This window comes from Rhipicephalus sanguineus, chromosome 9 (genome assembly GCF_013339695.2).
Source record: "Rhipicephalus sanguineus isolate Rsan-2018 chromosome 9, BIME_Rsan_1.4, whole genome shotgun sequence".
Taxonomy (NCBI): Eukaryota; Metazoa; Arthropoda; class Arachnida; order Ixodida; family Ixodidae; genus Rhipicephalus; species Rhipicephalus sanguineus.
Genome location: NC_051184.2, coordinates 94964478 through 94991412, shown reverse-complemented (window position 1 = coordinate 94991412; position 26935 = coordinate 94964478). Strand labels below are relative to the sequence as shown.

General features: G+C 47.7%; 1 protein-coding gene across 2 annotated transcripts in view; it reads right to left on the bottom strand.

The window, feature by feature from the left end:
• LOC119406031 (protein O-linked-mannose beta-1,2-N-acetylglucosaminyltransferase 1) overlaps positions 1–26935 on the bottom strand; it is a 304633-nt gene that overhangs the window by 19791 nt on the left and 257907 nt on the right. For both annotated transcript variants that reach the window (XM_037672875.2, XM_037672877.2), the window contains 6 exons: positions 13217–13533; positions 3892–4095; positions 3168–3233; positions 2154–2267; positions 1443–1560; positions 172–270 (listed from right to left, as the gene is read on the bottom strand). In XM_037672875.2, coding sequence (XP_037528803.1) covers positions 172–270; positions 1443–1560; positions 2154–2267; positions 3168–3233; positions 3892–4095; positions 13217–13354 — 739 coding nt within the window. In that variant the 5' untranslated portion in view covers positions 13355–13533. The remainder of the gene's footprint in view (positions 1–171; positions 271–1442; positions 1561–2153; positions 2268–3167; positions 3234–3891; positions 4096–13216; positions 13534–26935) is intronic.

The following is a 26935-nucleotide window of genomic DNA, read 5'->3' as shown; positions in this document are numbered from 1 at the left end:
TCCAGTTCGGAAAGGAGGTCATGGGCAGGCCGTGGCGACTATTGAATAACTGAAAATACGGGACTGACAGCATCCAGCAGTTACAGAGCAGTCTGGCCGGCAGAGAAGTTTCAATTTGCAAACGAGTCAGACGTCTTGTTCTCGCGTGCCATTCCTACACAGAACACTCACCTTCAACGGGAACCAGGGGAACCTCGACTTTGAGCAGCACTGGCGCACCCCAGCTGTTGAACTCTGGGCTCTTGCTGTACGTCTCCCCATACATCTTTCCTGAAAGCGGCATTGAAGATGTTTCAACGTTGAAAAGCAGTGAGCACAAGGTTAGTAGCGAATAACAGATGGTAATCTTTGCAGCTATTTCACCTTAAAAACTTATTATGTGCTAAAACACCCGCTGACAGGTACGACCCAGGCCAAAGCAACCACATCAATACACCAAACTGATAGTCAGTGTTTTGCAAACATTGTTGATGTAGTACAGTTAAACATAGATATAACATGAATGTAACGAATGATTCTACATAATTGTTTTCACTAGTGCAGAGGCTTATAATGAATGCTAGCTGTATTATAATAATGATAGTCTTGTGTCAATGTTGACCTTATTATAATAAAGTTTGACTGGTACTGGTAGCTATGCTGAACGCCATTCACTATATGTGTACCCCAATCTAAGTGTCCTACCTCAAAACTGACGAGTAGGGATGGGCGAATAATAAATTTGAGGTTCGAAGCGAATCCGAAGCAAATAGTGATTTGGTCGAATAATTTCGAATCGAATAGTTCAAATAGTACTCACCACATATTATAAAGAAAAATGACCATTTTCTTCATGACCCTTGCACAATATTTTTAAGAATTGGAACTAGGTATGAGTGAATGTCACTTTTTTGGTTTGAAATGGAGTAGAAGCGACCTTGTATAATATAAAAATATAAATAGCAGTAGGCTGCAAGTTATTAGTGGTACAATACGTTACAATTTAAAAATTACCAGACTTAGTGCATATAAGCCCATATAACACGCTTTTAAACTAAAAAAAATATGTACATTTAACCTTGAAGTGTGGCTTCGCGGCAGTGCAGCCCTGGATGGGTGGTTTCACGGCACAGCAACGAGACGCTGCAGTGAAACTACCTTTACAAAGAGTTATGGGTGGTCAAATATATACATATATTTGTTCATTTCGAATACTTCGAAATTTCGAATAATCTAAATTCGTATTGAAGCAAATTCGAATACTTTAATATTCGTTCGAATATTCGAAACGCCCGAATATTCGCCCATCCCTACTGACGAGGCATAACAAGTGCTACATTAAAGATCCTTCCTGGCAAGATTACACTGTGTTCTCTCCATGTAATAAACGACCAGCAAGCAACTTTTCAGGCACAATATGGATGTCAGGAACGATTAGTATTGTAAGCCATCTGGGCACACACCTCCTTTCTGTGTGACCATCCCCCACATGTCCCTCCAGCTGATGACGTGCGACTTCTTGCTTCCCAGTCGCTTCAGCAGGTCTCTCGCTGGCTGCTTCATTTGGAAGGTGCCTTCGTCCTGGGTCGAGAGATGCGCACACCAATTTTAGGACAGTGAACTAATAATGACTGCGCTTCACGGTCAACGTTCACAAAATATCAGAAAACTAGTCAAGCACATCACACATCTCTGTATCTTTCATTTCGATTTGACATTTATGTCCTTGTATTTAACCTCACAATTAGTCTTGTCCCAGAGGCCTAAACTAATCAATACAAGTGGGTACAAGCTGAGACAAAGTTGAAGAACCAATTGATAATGAAAGTTCTGGCCACTTTATGGTTAACGATACATAAATCCATGGAGACAGAAATTTTAATAGTTTACCTTCAATGAAGTACAAAAGAAAAAAGGACTAAGCAGATAGGCAAAGGATCTTGCACTTGGATGAAACAAAACATTTGAAGAAATTCTCAGCACAAATGTACAGCTGGCTGTGTGTCGGCATGAATACTATGTTGTCAACTTGAACCGAAACAGAGATAACAGGCCACAGATAAAAACATTTGCAATGCACACACTTAGCCTACCATGGAGTTGCATCACTTCAAACAGAAGCCTCACAGACAGTTTTGTTCCATCTGGTCATGTGGTTAGTTGCGTTGACTAACCTTGATAGTAAAGATGAGCACTCGTCCATCTGAGACCATGTTGAGAAAGAGGGCCATGGCTTCATCTTCGTGAGGTGAGTATGTGTCAAACATTCGTTGTGCCATGACACTTCCCTGAAACGGCCATTGTGACAGACAAAGAAAAAGTCAGCGATATTTTGTGCATAGATTCATTGTGCAGGATGAGGAATCCAAAACTGCATGTAAAATGCCCTCAAACATACTATTAGGAAACGACAAGTCATCATGCCATAGCAGAGTGGTCCAACAATGGCAAACAAAAACGAATTTTTTTTCTTCAGCTGTGAAGCTTTCAGATGCAATAATGCAATCACGCTGAGAGCAAGGTTTTGTTTGTGTGTCAACTGAGTGCTTAATTAATACAACTTGCCATGAGTACATGACATTTCCAATGAAGCCTTTAAACTAAACTGCTCAATGACTTCAAACTTTGCGGCTACTTTGGTTCAATACCATGTTTTGCCACTAGAACATGGCAATTTTGGCAGCATAGAGTCCTGAAATAGGTGCTGTCATTGCTGATGCCTCTCAAAACATGTGTACATTATTTCACTGAAATAGTGGTGCCATTTGTCTGGCAGCAGTGAACACCGTTTTCTACGCGTCCACAACAGATAACGACACCATTCAGTCGCAGCAGAACTGAATGCTTTTGAGGGGTGTCAGAGCAGACAGTAATCGCTTGGAAATAATTGCAGAGAAAACTGGTAAATGATGCAAAAAGAAATGTTGCATTAAACCAAATACAAGTTGGAAGAAGCTAGCAGTTTAGCAGAAAGAATTGTGTATACATATGGCACATTTACTTATGCAACAGTCGGTATTTAGCATCTTGCCCATTGTTGCAGAATTTATTTATTACACTGTTAAGATTACATTGAATAAGATATCACACAGGAACAATCATCAACTATACACTGGGGGAGACACAAAGAGATAGACTAAGCTTCTTAATTTTGTGAAGTGTGCATTGTTCATGAAGCGCTGACTTACCGTTGCCTGATTGAGAACGAGCACGTGGATGCCGCGACCCTTGTTGTCTTCAGAGTCATCCAAAATCTTTAAAGAAGGAATAAAAAGATGGGATGAGCAAGCTCAAGCAACAGCATTTTAGAGCTTTAAGTTCGGATCGTGTAACAAATTATTAATCTAATGCTTCATTAGACCCTGCTTTCTGTTGAATGCGGTATAAATCTCACATAACTGGTAAAGTTGTGGCAACCATACCATGCGCAAAAAAATTGTACTAAACATGAGGGTACCAATATCCCTGTCGTGCCTCTGAGTTTCTATTCCAGCTGTAGCAAGCCTAGCTGTCACTGGCAAAGAATGGAACTTCAACAAAATGTAATAAATCCTGTGACATAGCAGCTTGAACAGCCTTGTTATTAGAAAGGTGAACGAATTTTAAGACATCATCAGATTCTACAATCACTAGGACGTTCCACCTATTTTTCAGTGAAAGTCGCTCGTGAAAAAAGAGGATTCCAGAGCATAAAAATGTCGATGCAAGTACTAAATGTAAAACAGAAAATACCAGAGCAATTGATGCAGCAACAACAAGACTAAAAAAATTCAATAAGTAATATTTAGAGGGAGAACGACAATGTAACTTCTGTAGCATCACTTATGGAGGGCTTGTTTGGGCACGCTAGTTAAGGTGCAAGTTCAAATATGTGAACTCTTCAACAAGTTCACACCTGGTTGTGGTACCTACCGTGGTTCCATCGACAGTGACGGACACCTTGGATTGGCTCGAGACGACTTCGATTGTGAGTGTCTTGGGCAAGCTGTCTTGTAGGTGCAGAGCATTGTGCCGGCCTTCCTGGGATGGCGAGTCCTCTTGGAGCTTTCGGCTGGTGTCCATGATGAACATCACATTGATCACCACGGTGACAGAGAGGATTGCCAGCAACAGGTACTGCGTGGGAAAAAACAAAAGCACAGATGTTTTAACCAAACGTAATATGTTCTGCAAGTTGGATGCAGCTTATTCAGGTTTTTAGGCTAGCATCCTTTGTTAATGCTCTTCCATGTTGGCAACTCAATATGCATTTCATGTCATGATTAAAGAGGACCATTCAAGTTTGCTTGTTTGCAGAAGCAGTTCACTGTGTGCATCTTTCTTTCTCGCCCTTTTCCTTGTGGTAATACAACACATAACATAATGCCCTCGTGACATGGAAACCTTCAATGGTAACGATATGAAAATCAAGAGCTGCATTTTCAATTGACCCCTTTCAGAGATATCACTTTTAGTGTACATAGATTGTCTAATTATGTCAAGAGATGAGGCTGCAGTAAAATGAATCTTGCATCTTTCATAAAAGTTGACTTTATTTACATGTTGCACAGTAAAGAAGTGAGCTTGCAGAATGCTGATTGTTTCAGGTGCTGCGGTCACATTATGCTAATGCGAGAGTATCACACCAAAGTTAATTAAAGAATAGGGCCTCACGCATGGAATATCGGCGCTTGGCATGTTTGTGCTGAAATAACGCGGTTACTACACCTTTCACCAGTAGTCTGAAGTACGCGCATCTGGTTATGGTACATGTGACCACAATGAAATGAATGTATTTTTAAAAAAAATTATTTACATATTCTTGGCGTGTGACTTCAAAAGCAGCAGTGCTTCTCCAGTATGCATTCGAGCAAGTGGGAAAAGACAGCTTTACAGGTCGCTGCAGAACTGGCAAGCACACTTCCCAACAAAGTTCAAAGGTAAGGCAGTGAAACACAATCCGAGGAATAAACCTGTAGCAGCAAGGCGTGGTTTCCTAATAGGCACGATTCGAGTGCACGCGATCGCTGCGGTCCAGCGTTTTAGCCCTGTTACCTTAATTAACCCTTGCAGTCATCCGTGACCTCAAGTAGCGCTACTGTCGCGATATCGCACGGTGTATTTTAAGGCAAACGCAGTAAATGCCTCATGAAACGCGAAAAGTGACCGCCGGCGTAGTCCACACGAATGTTCCAAAAAGGTCACGTGATCACAAATGACGTCATTATGAGGTCACACGATGACGTCGTCGCTTGGTCAAAGGTGTGCCAATCACACGGAGGAAGCGCAACGCCACATGGGGGGTACAGAAACCTGGGGGAGGTGGTCGATATAACCGACTGAAAAGAAAAATAAACAAAAAGAAGGTGGCTTTCGCCTTCGGCAAATGCGTAAGGGACCCCGTGACTTTTTATCTGTAGAAGCCAGCATTCAGTCTCCATTTCTTGAACAGGGTGAGTGCAGCGCGAACCAATACAGAGACCATAAAGGAAAAAAAAAAAAGCAACGAAACGTACTCCGTTTTAGTTCGCGCGGCACCTACATTTTGTTCAAGAAGTTTGCCAACTAGCCCTTGATAGGATTCTTCAGCTTCCAGTCGTGGTTTGTTACACGGAATTCCATCCCTTAGCTCAATTCGAGAAAATTTTGACCCACCGTGCAAGCTACGCAATTTTTGTTTATTTGTTTAGAAAAAAAAATATTTGCAGTTTGTACAGGTGGTGGTGGCATTTTGGTGGCAATTGCCTCTTTTATGCGTCGAATAAGAATCCGTTTCTTAAAGCTTGCTTCGCCGCATTACAGGCACGCTATGCGGTGATACAATGTACTGCTGTGAAGCATATTTGCTGTGCAGTGAATCGTGATCAGCCAACATATTCCTCAACTGTCAGGAGGTAGATTAGTGATCACACTGACGCGGCGCCAATAATCTCCAAAGACTTTTCTTCTTTTCGTTCGCCAGCCCTTCGTACCATAGACTATCTTGCATTTCGCGCCGCTCTCTACAAGAACTGCAAGAACCAGCAATACAATATCATGTGTACGTCATAACAAAAAAAAAAAAAAAAAAGACAGCCTGCTGCGCCGAGAAAGGAAGGAACAAACACTTTTCCACGCGGGCGTCAGCGCCCCTCCGCACGAGAGCCCACCCCTATAGCTCGTCTTGAATATCCGAAACAGGATATACGCCCGCTCGCAGAACAACTTCCCTACTCGATGTGCCTCGCTCAGCTGCGGCTGATTAATTGAGTGTCAGCGTGATCGCGCAATACCAGCCCACCCCCCCCCCCCCCCCTCTTTCACCCTCACCCCTGCGTCACGCCACAAAATTACACCATTTCCCGCTAAAGGGGACAATGAGGCGATGCGAAGCCGGAGCACTTGCACGATCGCGTTCCGTTGGCGTTCGTTGGGCATGCTACCGACCTCGCGTCGTGGAACGCGAAGAGGAACGCTACGCGCGTCTTGTCTTCCCTCTAGCCTGGCCGTTAATTCTCACAGGGCGAGAGGGGAACGCGGTCGACAGGCTTGCGAGAGGAGAGCAGCGTAGGAGAGGAGAGAGAGGGGAAGGGGACGCGCATGCGCTGGTGCTCATCGCGGCGTTGCGCAGGAGAGAATTTCGGCATATCTAGCCCGCGTTTCAGAGGAAGAATGGAAAGGGGGGAGAAAAAGGAGAGGGTAAGGGGAGAGGGTGAGCGGAGAGGGGGAGGGGCGAGGGTGAGTGGAGAGGGGAAGAAGACAGGAGGAATGGTGAGGGGGTGGAGAGGAGGTGTGTGGAGAGGGTATGCGCATGCGCAGTAAGGGTGGTCACGCCGCACACCACCACCACCACCACCGGATTGAACTCCGCCATAAGATACTTCGCATCTAAAAAACGCCGGCTAGGGTTCCCGTCGTGAGGTGCCACGCGCGTCGACAGTGACCGCCTTCCTGAAGCGTGGCACGTACGAGACCCGCGCTGACCTGAACGGTTGCAACTGAAGAGTCAGAAGAGGACAGAAAGAATGCAGAATGCTTATAATGGAATATAGGAGGAGGCGAAGCTTTCACAACGAAACGCTTTCAATTTAACTTAATATGATTATCATATCCACGACAGCGCGCTATTGTTGAAGCCGTAGACGAAAACGAACCAGCGCATAGCACAAACAACGGCGCTACGTGTGTTCGATTACATTAATTGAACAGTAATATAACCATGTAAGTTTATTTTGATTTCTTCCTATTCTTGGTTCCAAACGCGTTTTCTAAATCGATAACTTCATATCCAGATGTTTACCACCACGTGGGTTATTGCCTTTTTTTAAAAAAATTCATCTGATCGTCTCTCCGCTTACTCGTTTAGCATTTTCATTTATTTTATGTTCTTAATTTTTATGTAATTTACCTGTTTCTAATCTAATTTAAAGGTCATGCATCCTGCCGGCCGGTTCTTGGCCCGTCCCCCTTTGTGGGTGAGCGCCATCAAAAGAGGATATCATTATCATCATCACCATAATCCTCTGTGTGAGAGCTAGGCCAGATCGACAGCAGCTATCCCTTACAAAAATAGATTTAAACAGTCTAGACAGTCTAAACCCATTTTTAGACAATCTATAGATTGTCTATATACGTTTTTGCGCGGGATAAGCGAGTTCGCATTAAAAACAAATGTCTTTACTGCGGTGGTTCTTCAGGGAGGAGGAAAACAAGGCGCCATCTTCTACAGCCTCTTGCGTGAGCACGGGCTGATGGAGCAAGGGAGGAGGGTGCACGCGGGGCTAAAATGCGGGGCCGGCAGAACGCGGGGTGAAACGCGAGACGAAACGAAAGCGAGAGAGGGAGAGAGAGTGAATGTTGAGGAGGAGGGGGAAGGACGATTGCAGGCACGAAGTGCACAAACATGGGGGCGAACGAGACAGATCTTCCCGCCGCCGCGCCGACGTGACCGCATCGCGATCGCGACAAACTGCAGGTAGAAAGGATGAGAGAGAGAGAGATGGGGGGGAGAGAGATAGATAGAAAGACAGAGGTAGCTGGCGACGTAACCGAAAACGGCCGTTTCGGATTTCGCGGTTTACCCCCGCGCGAACTACAGGGACCCTAGGCTTAAACTCATCCCGCCGCGCTGTCTGTCTCCTCGCGACTTTCCTTGCTTTTTGTGTTTTGTTTGCTATACCGCGAGCGCGGTTTTCTCGCTCGTGGCTTTCGCTCCCGCGACCTACTAGCGACGAACGCGCATCCTCCCACGAATAAAGCGGAAGAAGAAGATCGCCGGGCTGGAAAAACACGGTGTCGCGTTACCTCCCGGCCGTTTCCCGCGCTTCCTTCCTTCGTCGCTGGCTCGATGAGAGATCGCATGTGTAAACACAATCTTTTCGAGCGCGAATTCGTTTTCTTCGACAAAAAGAGAAGAAAAGAAAAGAAAGGAAAAGAAAGAAAGAAAGAAAGAAAGAAAGAAAGAAAGAAAGAAAGAAAGAAAGAACTCCAGGGGGCGATGCGTCGTGCCCTTAATATTGGTTACGCCTCGATCTCTGCCGCAGTCTGTGACAGTCACATTACAGCGCGACGCTGGCCGTCCTAATTAGTCCGCTAATCAATAGCGTTTTTAATTACGCGCCTTCGCGGTACCGCCGCACTTTAATCATCCAGCGGCCTTGAAATTTAAGAATATATACTGCACCGGCCTTCATCAGAAGGCCGGTCCAACGACTCCAATGTCAGTGAAGTTGAGTTGCGTACGTTGGCCATCTTCCTTTCTAACTGCATTTTACACCGGATCGACTGAACTTCATCCTTCATCTGACTGAACTTTAATAGTGTAGCCAGAAATTTTTTTTCGGGGGGAAGGGTGTTTTTTTTTATTATTTGCGATATAGACTTGCCCTTAAGGCATAATATTTGTTGTGTATATTTGTATTAAATGTGTGCCGTTAGGCCGGTGTTGTGTATGAAGAAAGTAACACGTACAAAACGAAGATACAAGAAATAGAGAGACCCGCCATGGTGCTCTCTCTAGTGGTTATGGTGCTCAACTGCTGACCCGAACGTCGCGGGATCGAATCCCGGCCGCGGTGGCTGCATTTTCAATGGAGGCGAAAATGCTCTAGGCCCGTGTGCTTAGATTTAGGTGCCCGTTAAAGAACCCTACAGATGGTCGAAATTTCCGGAGCCCTCCACTACGGCGTCTCTCATAATCAGATCGTGGTTTTGGGACGTTAAACCCCCCCAAAATTATATAATAAACAGGAAGAAAGAAAAAAAATCAATCATTATTTCTGTATGTTCGTGCGTGCGTTTGTACGTGCGCGTGTAATGAAAAATTTCGAGGGGGGGGGGCATAAGCGTGCGCAGGGTTGCCCTTCAGAGGGGTGGGGTTGGGGGGGGGGGGGGGGGGCGAAGGTTCATTGCGGCGCCTCCCTCCGTATTAAATCAATGCATCGGGAAGACTTTGCGCCCCCTCTTCTTAGGTGACAAGACGGGGGGGGGGCGCCCCCTGCCCCCCCTCTGCGCACGCCTATGAGGGGGGGGGGGTATTCCCCCACGTTCCTCCCAGGCTACGCCAGTGTGCTTGCATTTACGTCGCGAAGGCACTCCTTATAATGTTACTTCGCTGTGATACAGCAATTAAAATAAACACGAAGCGGCAAACAATTTGTAGCGAGGTCGTGACGCAGCGCCTATGTTCCAAATCGTATAGAACGTAACATCGCAGACTGGACACTTCAGTGCCTTCGCGTTTTTCATGGCAAGCGGAATGATTTAATTGGGTGAAACACATCAAAGGGTGCGACGCGAACTCGCGTACACTGATTGATCAAAGGGATTTATGAAGCTCAACAGGGGTAACTATAAAGAGGAGAAAAATCACTGTGCCGTGTTAGGAAGTTATCTCTCTATAATATATATAATACGGAGAAAACAAGGACACCTCTCTAAAAAAGAGAAATGTGAAGGTGAGATGAGCACCGCCCGTGATGTGATTATTATTATTATTATTATTATTATTATTATTATTATTATTATTACTATTATTATTATTATTATTATTATTATTATTATTGTCATTGCTATTTTTTTCGGGAAGGATGGACTACGTTGCATATCTTAAAAGAGCCAAACAACGAACTCAGCAAATTTCAAAAACAACCACCAAGTCTAAAATTCGGCCCCATACAAATGAAAAGCTTCTCGATTTCGCGCTTTGCGGCGTTAAACCAACAGTGTTATACGGTACGCCGGACGCTAACAAAAAAGTTAACCGCATAGAAAAATACGAGCGCTAACGATTAGAGACGGAAGCACTCCGACATTTCCCATAGAACATGTCAAGGTATATCACACAACTGATTACTTCTTGTGAGTGTGCAGGGACACGAGAAGTGAACTTGTACGAAACACGCAAGTCTGCAAGAATTTTGGAAAAGAACAAGACAGAAATGTTATGAGGACAAAAATGAGTCGAGGATGAAATTTCACCTCGAAAAGGTCACGTGGGGGTGGGGGAGGGGGTGCAGGGGAAGGAGCGAAGTGAAGGACGCCAAGTATGTAGTTGGTGTTTCTCCGCGTTTAATGTCATGGCGTACATGCACACATTTTGACATCTTGCAAATGTTTCAAAACACGGCCTGCGCGCGTGCGCGCTGAACATAAGCACGAACCTATTCACCGTATTTAATCACGGAGGGTAAACAAACCGGGACAAAAGGTGCATGATTATACCACATAACTAGCTTGCACTTTATTAATATTTCTTAGTCTTTCACTCTGTATCCAGGTAATGTAGCTCCTTGCTGACATTTTATTTATTCGCGAGGTTTGGTGACATTTCGTTACGTTCGCTGCGCCTAGATCTGACGGGAAGAGCATTCCGCTGAGGCGGATTCTAGCCCCCCGGTTCTCTGAACTTCGACGAGAGATTGCGTGCGCGCTTTTGTCATGGTATAGCACTGGCAAATCACCGGAATGGCGGCGAATCAGACTTTTGTCACGTGGATTTTTGTTTTAAAATCTCCTTTCCATACCGAAACCGTTGAAAAAAAAAATGGTTGATCCCTCCGTCATAGGGATCGGAATAACACGAAAGTAAGCGTGCCCTTACAGAAGTAACTGAATGTTTACTGTACATTGATATAAGAGAGTTTGCACAATGTATATTGATGTCTGTCAGCTATACCACCTTTTAATGTGGATGCACCCACTTTGATGATTGGTGGTACATCTCCATGCCGACGACTAACGTCCATGTTAAATGATTAAACAAACCCTTGTGGTAGCTGTAGCAGTTAACGGTGAAAGCGTAATCGGAGAACGAGGTGTGATAGCCAGAAGAGCATCGCATATTGGGCGCAGAACTTGGTCGCCATCCCGCGGCATGTTAAAATGTGATTGAACACCACGGCCGGACTAGAGGGAAACGCAAAGCGCGTCGTGCCGCACCGGTAGCCCGGCCGCGATATTTCTCGGGGCGAGCGCGTGAGCGGAAAACGCGGTGTTACAGCCAGGTGAGGCAGGCGCGCGTCGCAGAGCTATTTTTAGTTTGGATTAGCGTGACGCTATGAGCGAAGTCGACGCTTTTACTACTTTTACGACGCTTTAGGGAGCCTACATGACCGTACGACGCTTGCGCTAAGGTGGCCACCTCGCGGTGTGTTAAGGCATTGACAAAAATGAACTTCTATTGAAAACGCGCCGAATGGGACGGACGTGTAACGCGTTGCAGGTGCTATTCGCGGAGGCCACAGTAATGACGAATTATTTTACTTTACCGCTCCCAGAGAACACCGCCACCCCGCCGACCGGGAGAGTGGTAGATATAAAAGGCGCGTTTGTAAAGCCTCTAGAGTCTGTGACCGTGGCGCAGTGGATAGCGTGCCCGGCATGTGTTCTTGCGGACCGAGCGGACGTGGGTTCGACGCCCGTTGAACGACGTCACTTCCGTGACGGAAATACGTCACAGGAGTCTTGGTGGACTCCGGCATCAAACACTTTCGTGTTAAAAAAGAAAAAAAGGTACGCAAGGCGGCAGCCAGATTGTCGGCAATATTACTGCGACGTAGTTGCAATGATGTAATAATAATAATAATAAAAGAAGAAGAAGAAGAACAACAACAAGAATAATAATAGTAGTAATACTGAAGGTCTTATAGAAATGCTACTTTCTTAAAGGGGAACTCCGGTGCATTTTCGACTATATTGAGATAATGCTGTTTTCAAATAGTATTAACAGTCTTGTAACGGCTAGGGTGGTTCATTTTGCTGCGAGACCCGTCAATAATTTAAAATAAGCAATGAACGATGAGTCGAAACCGAAACCGAAATAGGGAGCTGCTTCAGCTCGTAGGCGGTGACGTCACGAGGAGCACTCCCGCCGCCGTAGTGGCCGTAGCACACGTGATTCTTCTACCGCGCGGAAACCAAGCAGCGATGTCTTCCGACGCGGAGTCTAGCTATGCCAGCTCGTCCGAACTAACCAGCGATGACTGCAGCGACGAATGCTTCTACCTGAGCGCGGAAGCATCGCCTTTTGCCTTCGTCGCCTCGAAGAAGAAAGCGCGCGCAGCGTCCGTCTGCTGGGCGAGGCGGGCCGGGGTACCAGGGGTACGTAGACAAGATACGTCACGTACACAGGGTGGCCCGCACTTAAAGGCCTGATTCCATAATTGGCGACCAATTTTAAATTCGTTTTCTAAAAAACTAAATGACTTACGGTTGTATAATTTGGCACATATCATCAGGGTACCGAAGAGAACATATGCTGAAAGTTTAATTGAAATCGGTGAATATCGAAAAATCCCCGGAGTTCCCCTTTAAGGATATTGAAATGTTCAAATACAGCAATATAATTATGGGTTTTTTTTTTCACAATTGAAAGAAGAAGTTATGCAGATTCAACGCACACGCTGGAATCTGTGACACGAAGCTTCCGTGCAGTAGTAGTCAATGGTGAATTTCCGCGCATTGTTTTCCACAGCAGCCATATGGTTCGTGCGTCTCCGTTATGGCAGCCAGACCCTGACGCGTCCACGCGGAGACCTTCGATTCTACTGTCTCTAGAATGAACTAACATTACTCGGCAAGACTGTCGTAGTCAGGGAGGGGGGGTACAAACCTCCGTCCGAACATTTTAAGTTTTCCATCTGTACAATACACGAGTGGGAGCAGGAGACCCCCCCCCCCCCCCCACCTAAATCTTCGCCTACCCCACGAACACTTGCTACGGGACTTCTGATTAGCTCAAAATTAACAGATATATAGTGAGACGAGGATCATATCCCACCTGGCATGTTCTGGCGAGGAACCGCCTGTGGCGCACGTGTCGCACGTAGAGTCCGGCTCGCAGCAGCGTGGCCCCGGCGAGTCCCGTGCCGCCGGGGCCCGGGCCGGCCGATGTGGAGGACTGCTGGGCCACTGTCATGGTGGCGGACGCTCGGCCGCCGCTCAGGCCGCAGCAGTCGCGGCGGCGGCGACCCGCGGCCCGGCGGGGCGGCGCCGGCACCCTCCGCTCGGCAGCCGTGGTACTACTACCCTCGGGGCAGCAGCCACGCGCGCCATCCGAGTAGCCAATCACGAAGCACCACCGGTGACGTCGTCAACCTGAAATATTTAAGAGAACACTTGTGGCAAACAGGTAAACACGTACAGAGTGCTGCATCTGATGCACTTTAATTTAAAGACGAAAGTGTTTTATGCCGAGGTCCAAGATTTGACTCATGTCATTTCCGTTACGGAAGTGACGTCAATAAAAGGGCGCGCGAGCAGGTGAGAAAGAAAGTTCGGCTACGTCTTTTCAGGCTGGGAATTATTAGATATCTGAGACCTCCGAGTATAGTAGTATACCTATCGGTCACATCAAGTCAAACATTCAATATTCTGCGATGCTGACACCTTCCCGCGCGTATAACAATGGAGGCGATGCGGCACACAGCAGTCTCTAGTATGCGCCAAAGAACTTCTAAAGATCCGTATTAAAGCAGAACGCGCATCATGATGCCGACCTGACTGAAGTAATTAGAGCAGTCGGCGCCATGTGTTTAATGCACATCGTGCGGCGACCGCTCGAACACACACCACATTGAAGGATCATGAATACAGCGAGAAGAAAACAGGACAGAAAGAGCGCTAAATGAACTCTTGTGGTTTCTTGTCACGCTCTGGCGCTAGCTATTCATCATCCTTCAATGTGATGTACCGACAGGCTCAATTAGCTGCTGCACTCTAAGCCGCAAAAGAATAAGGGGGTATAGGGGTTGCTCCTTTGAGGGAGTAACTGCGTTGCCACAGCCGTTGCTCCCTTTGGGGAGCAACGGCAAGGAAGCGAACTGTTAGTCACCAACCACTCACTCTCTTGGAGGATGAAATGTTAGTCCCCTCCGTTGCCCCCCGGGGATGAGATGTTACTCCCACCAGTTGCTTCTGAAGGGCTAACCATTAGTTTTAGCAGTTACTCTCGTGTTTTGGCAGTAACTCTCCGAGGAGTAACATATTTTGAAAGGGATAATCTACAACCGTCTGATTGTAGCACAAAGCTACAAGCGCAAACGCCTTTCCGGGGCGATCACGTTGGTAAACCTCCAAGTTGGAGATCACTTAAGTGATCAACAGTTGCGAACGTGTGAAATTTCGAATTGGAGCCGACGTTCCGACAAGGGGACTAACTTTCCTCCACAGCGAAAACGCAAATCCCTTCGTCGAAACGTCGTCTCCAGACTCAGACACACCCTGTAATACAACAGTTGATTTCCACAAATATATATACCAACTCAAGCGAAAGAAAAAAATCAACACCAAAGCACTCCGAACATATGGTTAGCCAGCGAAGCTGAAACGTGCAAACCTCGGTGTTTACTACGAGCTGGGTTCTGTCGAAGCGTCTTCAGTTGTAGCATTTGATTTCCCTATCACCACATTTAAGAGGTGTGTGCTTCAACCTTTGCATTCGAAGACGTTAGCTTAATGCCAACGACATCTAAAGGATTTCAAGGGTAGCGATACATGATGCAGTGGGTATCATCCCTAGCTATACACTATAGATGTATATGCCGACAAAACGTGAAGAGAAACTGCTACAAGCGCGGAGACCCTTCGGAGTAGCAGCTAGCATTGCTTCATCGTAGTTTCTGCACTCACGGACCGCGACATTTGCCATTGTAGCCATACATAGAATCGCTGTAAACAGAGTCGGAACATTCTCTCCAGCCAACGGAAAGGAATGTTACCTTCAGATGATTCACTTCACTCCGAACAAAGCTTCGGCCGCGCCTCGCACTCGCACTTTGGGATGAGCTCAGGATAAACGAACAACGCAGCTTGAAGCGGAGCCAAGCTCCTGGTTCACACACGCCGGCTTTCACGGTGCACCGTTGCATACTCCAAAGGACCTCTCGCAGGAGGATTCACTTCGATTGAACGATGGCGTAAGGATAGTTCGCCGAGTGTCGTCGACGCATCGCCCCGAAGAGCGGCGTGGTCCCGCGCGCGCAACCTACTACCAAGGAGGTTGAAAAAAAACTTGCCTACTACTGACTCCTCCTTGCTCCCACCACACCAAGGGCACAACTGCTACACCACCGACGAAACAAACCTCACTGCCCGTCCGAGCGGCAAAGAAGAGCTATACGCTTCCCATGAACGACCTTCGCTTACATGGACGGCAAGATGCCGTGGCCAGCAGAGAGAAAGAAGAGGGTTTTAAAAAATAAACACTCAAAATACCCGTAGGCGAGAGTAGCATAGCGGGGTGGGCGGGGGGAGGGGCAGTTCGGTGGTCTACCGGTGCAACCCCCCCCCCCTTCCCTTCCCCGTGCCATGAACACCAAACAGAACGCTCCCGGCCACCGGGCAGGTAAAAAAAGCGCGCCCAGCTGCCCACTAGGATCGGCGCGCTGTCCCGCCGCACTCAGAAGCCAGGCTAGAGGCATGCATGCCCGCAGGGCGCCCGCTCCTTCTGAAACCGCAAGAGGGCTTCCCCGCCTTTTCTTACTTTTTGAGACCGGACCGGGCTGACCGGGCCGGGCGCCCCCGCAGTGCCCAGCAGAGTACCATGCATCACGGCTTCTCAATTCACGGCGTCCTCCTCTCCCTCTACGGCGGCAGCGCGCAAGCGTTAGAGAGAAAGGGGAGGAGAAAGTGTTTCCGTGGATGCTTTTGTGAAAGGCGACCTGCAAAGGTGTGCGTACACTGGGGATTCTGCGGAAATACGCGGTAACCTTTTCTTTTTTGCTAGCCTCCCTCGTTCGTGCTTCGGCATTTAGCGTAGTCATTTAAACATTAAGATGACGTAGCACGCTTCGCTGACTTTGATAATGCCGAAAAACACCGATGACTCAAAGCCCACAGTTGCGCTATTGATGTACTGCACAGAGTGAAGTGCCAGGTGCAGAAAGTTGTACAGTTTAACCGATTACTTATTAATTCCTTCTTAACCTTGTGGGGCTCTTGAAGACATCTGTCCCAAAAGGAGCGCCCGCGGGGACTGTTCGGAACTCAACGGAACAATTATTAGGCCTTAAAGGGGTCATGAAGCACCCCTTGGGCTGATTGAAAAAACACATCCTGCGGAAAGCTGACACGGCTATGAACTGCTCTGCCAAATATTACAGTCGTGCGCGCCGCGTAATGGCCACAAGCGGAGCGCGAAGTTGCCGTTTCCCCAGGCACCCTCTTTTCAAACAGAGGCCAGTTCTCACTCTCGTCGGTGGGCGGGGCGTCGGTCCGCTGTACGTCGCAAGAGACATAGCATGCTTATTGGCCGATAGCCGACGTAAATCGAGAGCGTCGTTCGGATCAGATGCGCTTCTTGCCGCGGGGTGCCGACACTTGCCGGCGCCGCACTCCTCAGTACACGTTAGCCGCACTCGCGCAAGCGAATCACAGCGGGAGAGCGATCGCGTTTCATGACGCGCGCTGGCGTAACTTCTTTCCCCCATGCCATCCCTCCCTGTCTAGCTTCCAGTGCGCTAGTCGGCACGAGAAAAGAGAGAAAGCGCTGGGAGCGTGCGCCAAACCCCCGTAACTCCGCTGATTCTTGACGGATTCGAGAAATTTTTGCGGCAATCGATTCGGGAGACAGTACACTCCGATACTGAGGCCATTAGATCATTACTTGGAAAAGTGGTTCATGACCCCTTTAAAAACAGGTTAGCGCCGCACTACGAAAAGATAGAACACACTCTCGCGCCACTAGCCTTAGCCCCGGCGGGGCTTACGTCGCGTACGCGGCCACCTGCCGCAAACAAACGTCAGGCGGCCATTCCTCCGTGGTTGTCGGCTGTCCCTTCTCTGATGCAGTGTGGTTCGCGCGTGGAATATGATCAGTTCACCTTGTGACTGCCTCGTGTCACTGCCGGTAAGGGGTGGGGGGCGATCCCCACAACTATACCACAGCCTTAAAGCATGTCATTCTTTTTGTACAACTATACTCATCTGCGCAGTGACAAATCAAGTAATTACTTAATTATACCTTTATTTTCGACGAAGCAGAAGGCTCTCTTGGTATCCTAAGTTGTAAAAGAAGAAAGGCGCGGCTCGCGACGTTTTCGTGCTTTCTCTCTTTCTCTCTTCTACCCCGCACCTCCTCTACCTTCATCAGCGGTGGACCTCTTCGCCGAGGTCACTCGCCTTTGCAAGGTTACGAAACTTTCGCCGCGCGCCTTCGAAACCAAAGGCGCATATGCGTCTGCACATATGAGTGGGCGGGTGCGGCATACACGCGCAGGTATGCGGCAGCACTAAGAAAGAAAGAAAGAAAGAAATAAAGAAAGAAAGAAAGAAAGAAAGAAAGAAAGAAAGAAAGAAGGAAAGAAAGAAAGAAAATGGAAACGATGAGAGGCAAAGTCATGGGGCAGCAAACTCGCGTACTGCCCGTCTTCTTGCCTACGATTCGCAGTATATATGGCGTGCACGCCCATTTAAAGCAGATCCTCGGCTGCGGTCGCAAGCACACGTTGCGCGTGGGTCGAGAGACGTTCTCCGTTGTGAGTACGAGTAACGCTCTTACAGCAAGCAAAAAGATGAATCGAAAGCCGGATACGAGGCACGGAAACCAGCGCCTCGAATGTGCGGGAGAGGGCGAGCTGGAGACCCCGTGCGTGCAATAAAATTAACACGCCGTTAATTCGAAATACGGGAGACATGGTGGGAGGGGTTGCATGAAGAGTGGAAGAGAGGCGAGGGCTGAGTGAGGTGGAAGTCGAAACCAAACTCTAGCACTGCAGCCATTTTGTTTCTTTACTTTGAGCTCGTGAACAAGCCTCTATCTTTCAATATAGTAACTCTATTCAGTTTCACGGAACCTGACGACGTGATGCACACGAACGCTGTTTGGGCCGCGATAGCTTGAAGGGCTAGCAGCTGGTATGCTGTGAAGCATGCATACGTTATTCCTATTGGAGAGATTACCCGAAGCAGCACTGACAATCAAGACACATATTCGCATGGTTCCATAAAGCAACACTTAGGAAACACATTGGAACAAATTGCAACAGTCGCCACGCGTACGTACGTTTTATACGATTAATAAATATGCTAAAGTCGCATCTATTTAACCTTCCTACTACCCTCCCCATAACGCATTTCGCTCACTCGCTCTGTGACATTAACCACCAGAATTACTTACTGAAAAAAAAAGGAAGGGCTACACCGAGGAAGGGTGTCATAATCGATGAAGCTACATCCGTCTTTACAATCTCGCAGAAACATTTGGTTATTTCCTACATTGCTCCACATAAAACATTGCCCCTGAATGGCAACGCTATACACCGACAGTGCATGCCTGCATGGCAGTTTCCCTGCCATCTGCACGTTGCTGAATGTGGTAATCACATAATACATGCATAAAATATTGTAGGCAATATTCGCAATTGCAACACAACTTCTAGATCTAGATTTACTTCATGCAACTACACACTTAGCGACGTGTACTTTATGCGATTACATTTTAATGCAATTAATTTTTGTACCTTCCATGCATGCATTACGCTTTAGTAAAATGTCTTGTAAAATGACCGGAAAGACCGCCATACTTAGGGCCGGATACACATATATACATGCTTACATACATTGTGATTGGGCACTCTACTGCATTGTAAGACATTGTATCTACTGAATTATATTTAATGGTCGCACTTCTGGTCGGACAGTGAACGGAACATCAGATCGCAATGTGAAAGTGTAACTTATACCCAGACCGCAGCTTGCGCCGCCGGTGCCGGCTCAAAATAAATGCAGGCGTTCTGGGCACGGGCCGGATACGGGAATTCAAGATACAAAAGTGAATGCTGGAGTATCGGGCTGCTGCTTATCGTGGGACGGAAGCAGCTTAACTGCGGTGGGACATTCAACGTAACCTCGCATTTAATGTAACGCCGAGCCACAATCTATATGCGGCCGCTAAAAGCCGCACGATACCCAGCACACCGTTTGCAGCCCACGCCTGCGGCTCGAGCCGTGGGCTGCATTCCGCCGTAGTTTGTATCATATCAACCTTATTTCCCTAGTAAGAGGATGAGCAGTGTTAGCACAGCTCGACATAGGTACCGTCCATTATATAACACAGCGGGAGTGGGAGTACAGCCATTGCGTGTATCCATGACTCATACGAAACAAAGAAAAGAAATCATGATACTACCACGCGCGCTTATTCTATTTTAATGTGAGCGGGCTTCACCCCCTCCACTCGACGTAGGCCAAGCCGCAAAGTTTGGGAACTTCGCGATTGTTCCGGACTGATCTGTCAAGATTACGCGCAGGACACGAGTAACCGAGTTCATTCTAGATCTAACGCGAGCACCAGCGATAACGCTGAAATGTTCGATAAGGCATGTGTAAAAGCTGACGAATTTCACGCACGATCAGATTACCGACCGCCGACGACTGTGATCGCAGCTGTCAGTGTAAACCCTTGCAATTTTTTAACGGTATTGCGGCAGCGGTGAGCGCGGGATATGGTATAGCGGCTAATATTCCCGAAAGGTAACGAGATCTGCCAACGATGCGCAAGCGCACAAAGCACGCTGAGCTGCGAGGAAATGATAACGCAGCAGAAAGCATCGTTGTCGAATGCGCCTAGCAGAACAGCACAGTCGAGGACACATAATTGCACTTGGCTGCGCATGCGCATACTCTTGACAATTTCTCTGATATGCTCCGTTGTACGGCGCCGTTTACTTAAAGATTACTTAAAGGTACGTTAAACAGCGTGGCAAACGGCGCTGGCAGTTCAGTGCGCTTTGTGCATCTTTGGCAGATCACGTTTACTTTCGAGAATATTTGACGCTACCAGGCCCGTAGCCAGACCCCCCCCACCCCGAAATTTTTATGATACATGGTGTTTTACCGAAAATAAACAATGAAAATGGGCGTTTTTCTCAAATACTCAAGCCTTTCAGCAAGTGCCCCCCCCCCCCCCCCCCCCCCCCGAGAAAAATTCCTGGCTACGGGCCTGGACGCTACCATATACCGCGCTCAGCGCTTCCGCGATACTGCTAAAAAAATGCAACAAGAGTGTGCAGCGTGTATTGCTTGTACTTTGTCTTTTCATTTCAGGGGCACAAGTTCGCCCAATAAATAGCTTTGTCGTCAACATGCAGCCCGACTGCTGCCTTCACCGCTACGACCACGTGAAAGTAGGGAGCCATACGTATAGCTATAAAATCGTAAATAGAATAGTTTTGTGATCGAAAATAAAATATAGCGCTAATGCAAGAGTAAATGAAACCGTTCTTGCTCTTGGGGGTAACGCAAACAGCGGACGTGGACGGACAAACTCCCGCCACCCACCCGCAGCCGACGCGTGGGCTCGCGTACACGCGTGGGCTCTCACGGTCACGGACGACGCTGCATTGCGAGCACGACCCACGATTAATGATCCGTTGCGCGAAGCACCCCCGTTCCGGCACTATATATCGAAACGTGTCGCCCCGCCGCGCGGTTGCGTAACATTTACGACTCCCGGTCGGACGGTCCGTGGAGCGCGAGGACAGCGCGGCACGCGTGACGGCGACGCCTGCACGACGCCGGTGGGAAAACGGGAGATCGAGCCCACCGTTTGCCATATATACTATACGGCGATGCTGCTACGTTACACACATGATATTGCGCGTTTTTCTTTTTCTTCTTTCTTTCTTTCTTTCTTTCTTTCTTTCTTTCTTTCTTTCTTTCTTTCTTTCTTTCTTTCTTTCAGTCGTACTCGCTGGCAGCCACTGCATTGAAACTTAAGCTACCCGACCACGCACGCTTGTAAGTGGTCACGGTACGTGGACCTAAATGATTTAAAACGTGAGTTCCATCACGTCGAGCGTACGTTTGGAGCAGCAGCGTAATTTAGATAGATAGATAGATAGATAGATAGATAGATAGATAGATAGATAGATAGATAGATAGATAGATAGATAGATAGATAGATAGATAGATAGATAGATAGATAACAGACAGACAGACAGACAGACAGACAGATAGATAGATAGATAGATAGATAGATAGATAGATAGATAGATAGATAGATAGATAGATAGATAGATAGATAGATAGATAGATAGATCCGGAACTATGGACAGAAGACATAGCTTTTGGAATAGATTACGCAAAGATAGCGTTCGCTGCGTACGTACGCTATTCTGGGCATTCAAAGGGGGTACGCAAGAGGATGGCGTATGACTCATGCGTAGTGATGACAAACGCTAACGCAATGCTTTGCGTACCGTGTGCTAAAACTGCCTAATATCACAGATGAAGTGGTGCGGAGATTTCCCTCAAGCTTCGTCATTTAGGCTTATGCTTTGTGACTTTGCAAGATGATCACATTGAACAAAATATTAAGTACAATTAAAGCATTTATTCGAGAACCAAAGGCACCTTGACTGTTTCTATCTTTGTTTGTGTCTATCTATATATGTATCTATTGCCGCCTACGTCTGAGTGCTCTCGCAGTTGCCTCCATAACTTGGTATATACCAAAATTGGCATAGGAGGGTATGAGTGCATGACGAGCGCGACTGCAATTGACGCGTCATGAGAGGAACAACATGAGACGCCTGTCGCGTACGTCATGAAACAAAAAGACACCTTACCCTCCATAGAAGGGGCATGAAACAGAAAAGGGCGTCTTTTTGTATTCCAGTAAGCACGTACCAACCAACTCAGCAGCAAGTATTGCAATGTTATGGAGCGATGATTAGCGAAGTGCAATATAAGTATACTATCTCCATGCCAAAGCCATCAGGGGCGTAGCCAGAAATTTTTTTCGGGGGGGGGGGGGTTCAACCATACTTTATGTATGTTCGTGCGTGCGTTTGTATGTGTGCGTGCCTATATAAGCAAGCAAAATTGAAAAATTTCGGGGGGGGGGGGGTTTGAACCGCCCCAACCCCCCCCTTGGCTACGCCCCTGAAAGCCATCATACGCATAGTATATAGTATATATAAGCTGGAGATTTCCCTCTGTACGCGTAGGAACTCGTCACGCCTAACTTATACGCGTAGGAAGCTCCACCGGCGAGGCGGGGGCCAACGCTCCCGAATTCGACAAAACAGTTCCGTTTTGAAGGCTACGCTACTACCGCCGCTGAATACCGGAAACAGGGCAAATCCTTTCTTTCCACCAACGCCTCCGATCTAAACGCGTGAAAAAACGGCGCCGAGCGAGACGCTATATATACTACATAGATTTATAGTATATACAAAGGCTGGGAAGCCGGAGATGCTCGGAAGCTAGGAGCACGGCGCCGCAGTTGCGCACGCGGGCCTACCGAGACGACGGTTTTACTCGCTACCGACGCCGCGGCAACACAAAGGGAGCCGGGATTGTGGAGCTCCGTGGCTACCAACGCACAGAAGGCTCACGCTTTCTGCTCGCACGCCACACACGTTGAGCGAGCGAGCACGCTTATCGCGTTACGGCCAGTGACGCCGAGACCGAGCGCGGAGAACATGCCTTCTTTCGACGCCGCCAGAGAAAGAAGCCAGCCTCGGGGAGAAAGACCCGAGGAAGACGATCGACGCCGTCTTCCGTCGCCGCAACCGTGCTCCTGCGTTACATACAAGGAGCTGCAGAAGTGCAGCGTCTCCTCTCTCTCTCCCCCAATCTTCTGGTGGCAAACGACGGACTGGCCGACTAAACGTAGGATTCTTGATCCCGTTGTCGCCAGAGAAGAGGAGAAGAGATGGACCGTGAGTCCAGCTAGCAATGGCTGCCTGGACGCGATAACGAGCTAGCCAGCGGCAGTTGTAGCATGGAAGTAGGGTATACTAGACGCTGTTGCGATCGTCGCCGTATTATCCGGGACGGAAGCGAGTAGACGCGCTGCGGAATGTGTGTACCGTTGAAGAAACGGAACGGCCGAAGAAGTCGACAAGAAAGGAATAAAGAGAAGAGGAGGGAAGGGGGGGGGGGGAGGTTGTGTCGCTACTCGTCTCTGATAGGGCGCGCGTGCGTACGATTGGCTACGAAAGGCTATGCACATACCAACGTCTCCTTTATAAAACTAGGAGGCGTTATACCTTCTATAATGATTCGAGCGCACGTGGGATCACAGACGTGCACGTAAGCTAGGAGCAAAGAGTAATAGAAATGGAAAGATTGTGTAGCTTATTACGAGTATGAGAAGGATAGAGATAATGATGAAAGAATTAACAGCGAGGTTAACTGCACAGACTTTAACGAGCCGAGTGGCTGTCCGATACGGGGGAAAAGAGCACGAGAGGTGAGAGAAAAGGTAAAAGGAACTAGTATATCATCGACTACGCAGGAACTCGCTCTCTCTCACAGAGAGAGAGAGAGAGAGAAATAAATAACCGAATTATAGGCGCACTAAACATTTCCCCCATCTCTACATGGCAGGCCCTTATCAACTAAGCATCGGTGAATATTGTGTCAACCGACGCCAAAAGAATACGCCCTCGTGTTTTCGAGACATGGTCTGTCTCAAAACGAACGGAACGCGTACGCACTTAAAGGGGTATTCAGACGGGGGAGGAATGCTCGGGGGAGACGGGGGGGTTGCGGATCACGTGACCGCGACGTCACGGATTAGCGAGTGGGCGTGACCCCCCCGCGCCTCCTCGGAGGAGACGGGGACGTTTTCCCCGAAAGGACAAACAATCCCCCGGCGGTGGGGGATGTGGCGGAATTTCTGGCTCTTGTTTGGCCACATTGTTGCACTTGCTCCTGCAGAGAGCGGCAGTGGGTGTCCAGTCTGCAGTTGGGGTCATCTGTAGCTGGGGTCATCGTCGTCAGCAGCTGATGAAACGGGCGGTACAAGCCACAGGAGTAGTCTGGTAACACTGGTCTCCCCCTCCGTTCGCCCCGTCCGTGTGAGTGGGGGGCATTTGTGGCGACTTCTCCTCGCGAGTTGACGTCACTAGGCTCCGCCTTTACCCCCCGAGCATTTCTCCCCCGTCTGAATACCCCTTAAGAAGACAGCGCCTGAACATACAGCCAGTAACGGTCCAGGAACAAAAAAGTAAAATCTAGGCTACGTTCGTAAAATCTACCTTTTTCCAACCATGCAAATCAAGAGCCAATTAAGGTAGCGCGTCTCTATGACGTCACGGCGACAGAGAAGCAATAGCAAATTAAGCATGGCGTCTTTCGACGGAAGCACGCAAAGCAATGGGGATGGGATGCGGACTAGGAGTAAGAAGAGGACGACGACGATGATGATAGTGGTGGTGGTGATGAACGCTGCTTTGCCGGGTCTCTGCGCTGCTCACTAGTTAAATGGAGCGAGAATCGAAGGCAGTTCCTTCGCGCACTAAGAAAGTACGCCATGGCTTCATTTTCTGTCCGCCTTATCGGTATAGTGATTTACGATGTGTTTCCAGAAGACACTGTGACAGCGGGTAAGGCATATAGAGTCGCCACTCTCGCAACAATCGGGACCCTGCGCTGTGACCGAAAAGATTAAGGGTCCGGTGCGCGTTCAACGCGTGCAACTGTGTAGCGAGCAAGAGCAGCGGAGCGAGGGGTGACAAATGTACACTGACGCGCCCGACTGCCGATACCTGACTGTTGCTCGATACTCGATAGAGAAGCTTCTGGTTTGCTATAGACACCCAACACTTGGAAAAACGGAGGTGGGGAAGGAAAGAACGAGGGACAGACATAAATCAGACTTTAAGGGGGGGGGGGACTTACTCCAGTTCCACCAAGTGTGACATCTGCAGAAACAGCGGCGCTGCGGTTCCCCTGTGTTTCCCTTATGATCTGTGACTTTCTGTCATGTTTTGTGATCTTGTGTGGGTGTCTTGTAATTACTTTATTTACACAGTAGAGATGCAGCGGAAATGACGTGTGGCAGCCCCTGCCACACCCACCCTTGCTCCAGTGACTCTAGGCCCTATTCACGTTCGAGCCGCCCTTCCCCGTTTCACTGTGCGGCTACTGTTTCGTCCGCGACCGCGGTAGTGACGTCATCTATATGGGTGTACCTGACTACCACGGACATCACCATAGCGTGACTACCACGGACACTCATCTGTCGTCCGGCCCAGCCCTAGAACAGTTCCGCTGTTCAAACTAAACGTGATGAACGGGGGAATTATAGATAGCTTGCACTGAAGTCATCTCAGCCGCCATGTTGAAGGACTAGCAATGTCAGAAAGTTGCATCTGTTGTGGTCAGGTGTGGTGGTTCTGCTGCAAGTACGCATACACACGACAGCAGCGTTACGTTGCATTGGATATGACACAGTGACAACAACGTGCAGGCACCATTGTTGGAACAATAGCACGTGCCTGACGTCACGTGCAAGACATCTAAAGTCTCTCTACCAGACCACTCAAGCGTAAAAAAGTTCACTAGTGCCTTGAACTATTTCAGATGTGACGAACTCATTAAGATCGACAATCTAGGAAACTCTCAGAGGGATATAATTTGCAAACGCAACCAATCTCTAAACTCTCAGTTCGCGGTATACACAATGACATTCAATTGCAGAGCACGAGAGAGAGAAAAAAAAAACGAGAGAAGGTTTGACTCATTATTAATTCTTAATCATATTTTTACTAGCTGTTTAATCTTTCCGATTTAGTTTTACAGAATATATTTTATCTGTCATTACCCTCTAAACCGCCTTGAAGTATGCAGAAGTGAACTATAAACCATTTTTCCGTCGCAGACGCGTGTAACTTACTCAATCTTTTTCTTTAATATACAAGTCTCGCGACATTTTCTTTTGAAGTTTCGAAATTCCCGAGAATCCCATTACAGAGTCTGGCGTCCGCGCTCATGCACCACGTGGGGGTGACTCTTTTCTCGAAAAAGGCACCCCCTCCCTCTCCCTCTACCGTACCTCGCCATTTTAGCCCGCGTATTCTGCGCGCATGAGACGTGCAGTTGATTTAGAGAAATGGCATCGTCCTTTGCAACAGTCTTTAACAGTGTCGACTTAGTCGTCGGGCGCGTCTTCCTTCCGTTTTTGTAAAACACTTTCTAAAACGCTCACACACTCCGCGGTTCCGAAGGGGCTTACGAGTTTGCCCTCTGAAACGCGTCTAGCGCGCCAAATTTAGCGGCTAATCAAGAAGCGCCGACTTGGTGGCAACGTTTGTCTTCCTCGCATTTTGTGAAATATTTTTTTAACGTCTCCCGGTAGGTCCCGAAACACTTAAGACTTTGTCCTCTGAAATAACTAGCCCGCTAAGTTTAGTGGATAACAGAGAAAAAGTAATTCAGAATATATACTCCAAGAATGCGCAGGAACAGGCCATTTGCATGACGCCCGTTTCTTTCTATACATATACTTAAAAGGATGCTTGAAAAATGAACTTCATAAGTTAAAAGGCACGTCGTTTGATAATTGAACATTATAATGCAAAAACGGTGTTTGATTAATGAACTTCGTACTTCTAAATGCACATACAAAACTTACTAATAGAAAAGTACGTACATTGTACTGTGACAGCCTTTTTTTTTTAGATTTTTTTCTCTTACTGATTATATTTGGTACATGAATGAGACGACCCGCTTTTTTTCCTAACCCTTCCTTTTTTGTTTTTGTTTT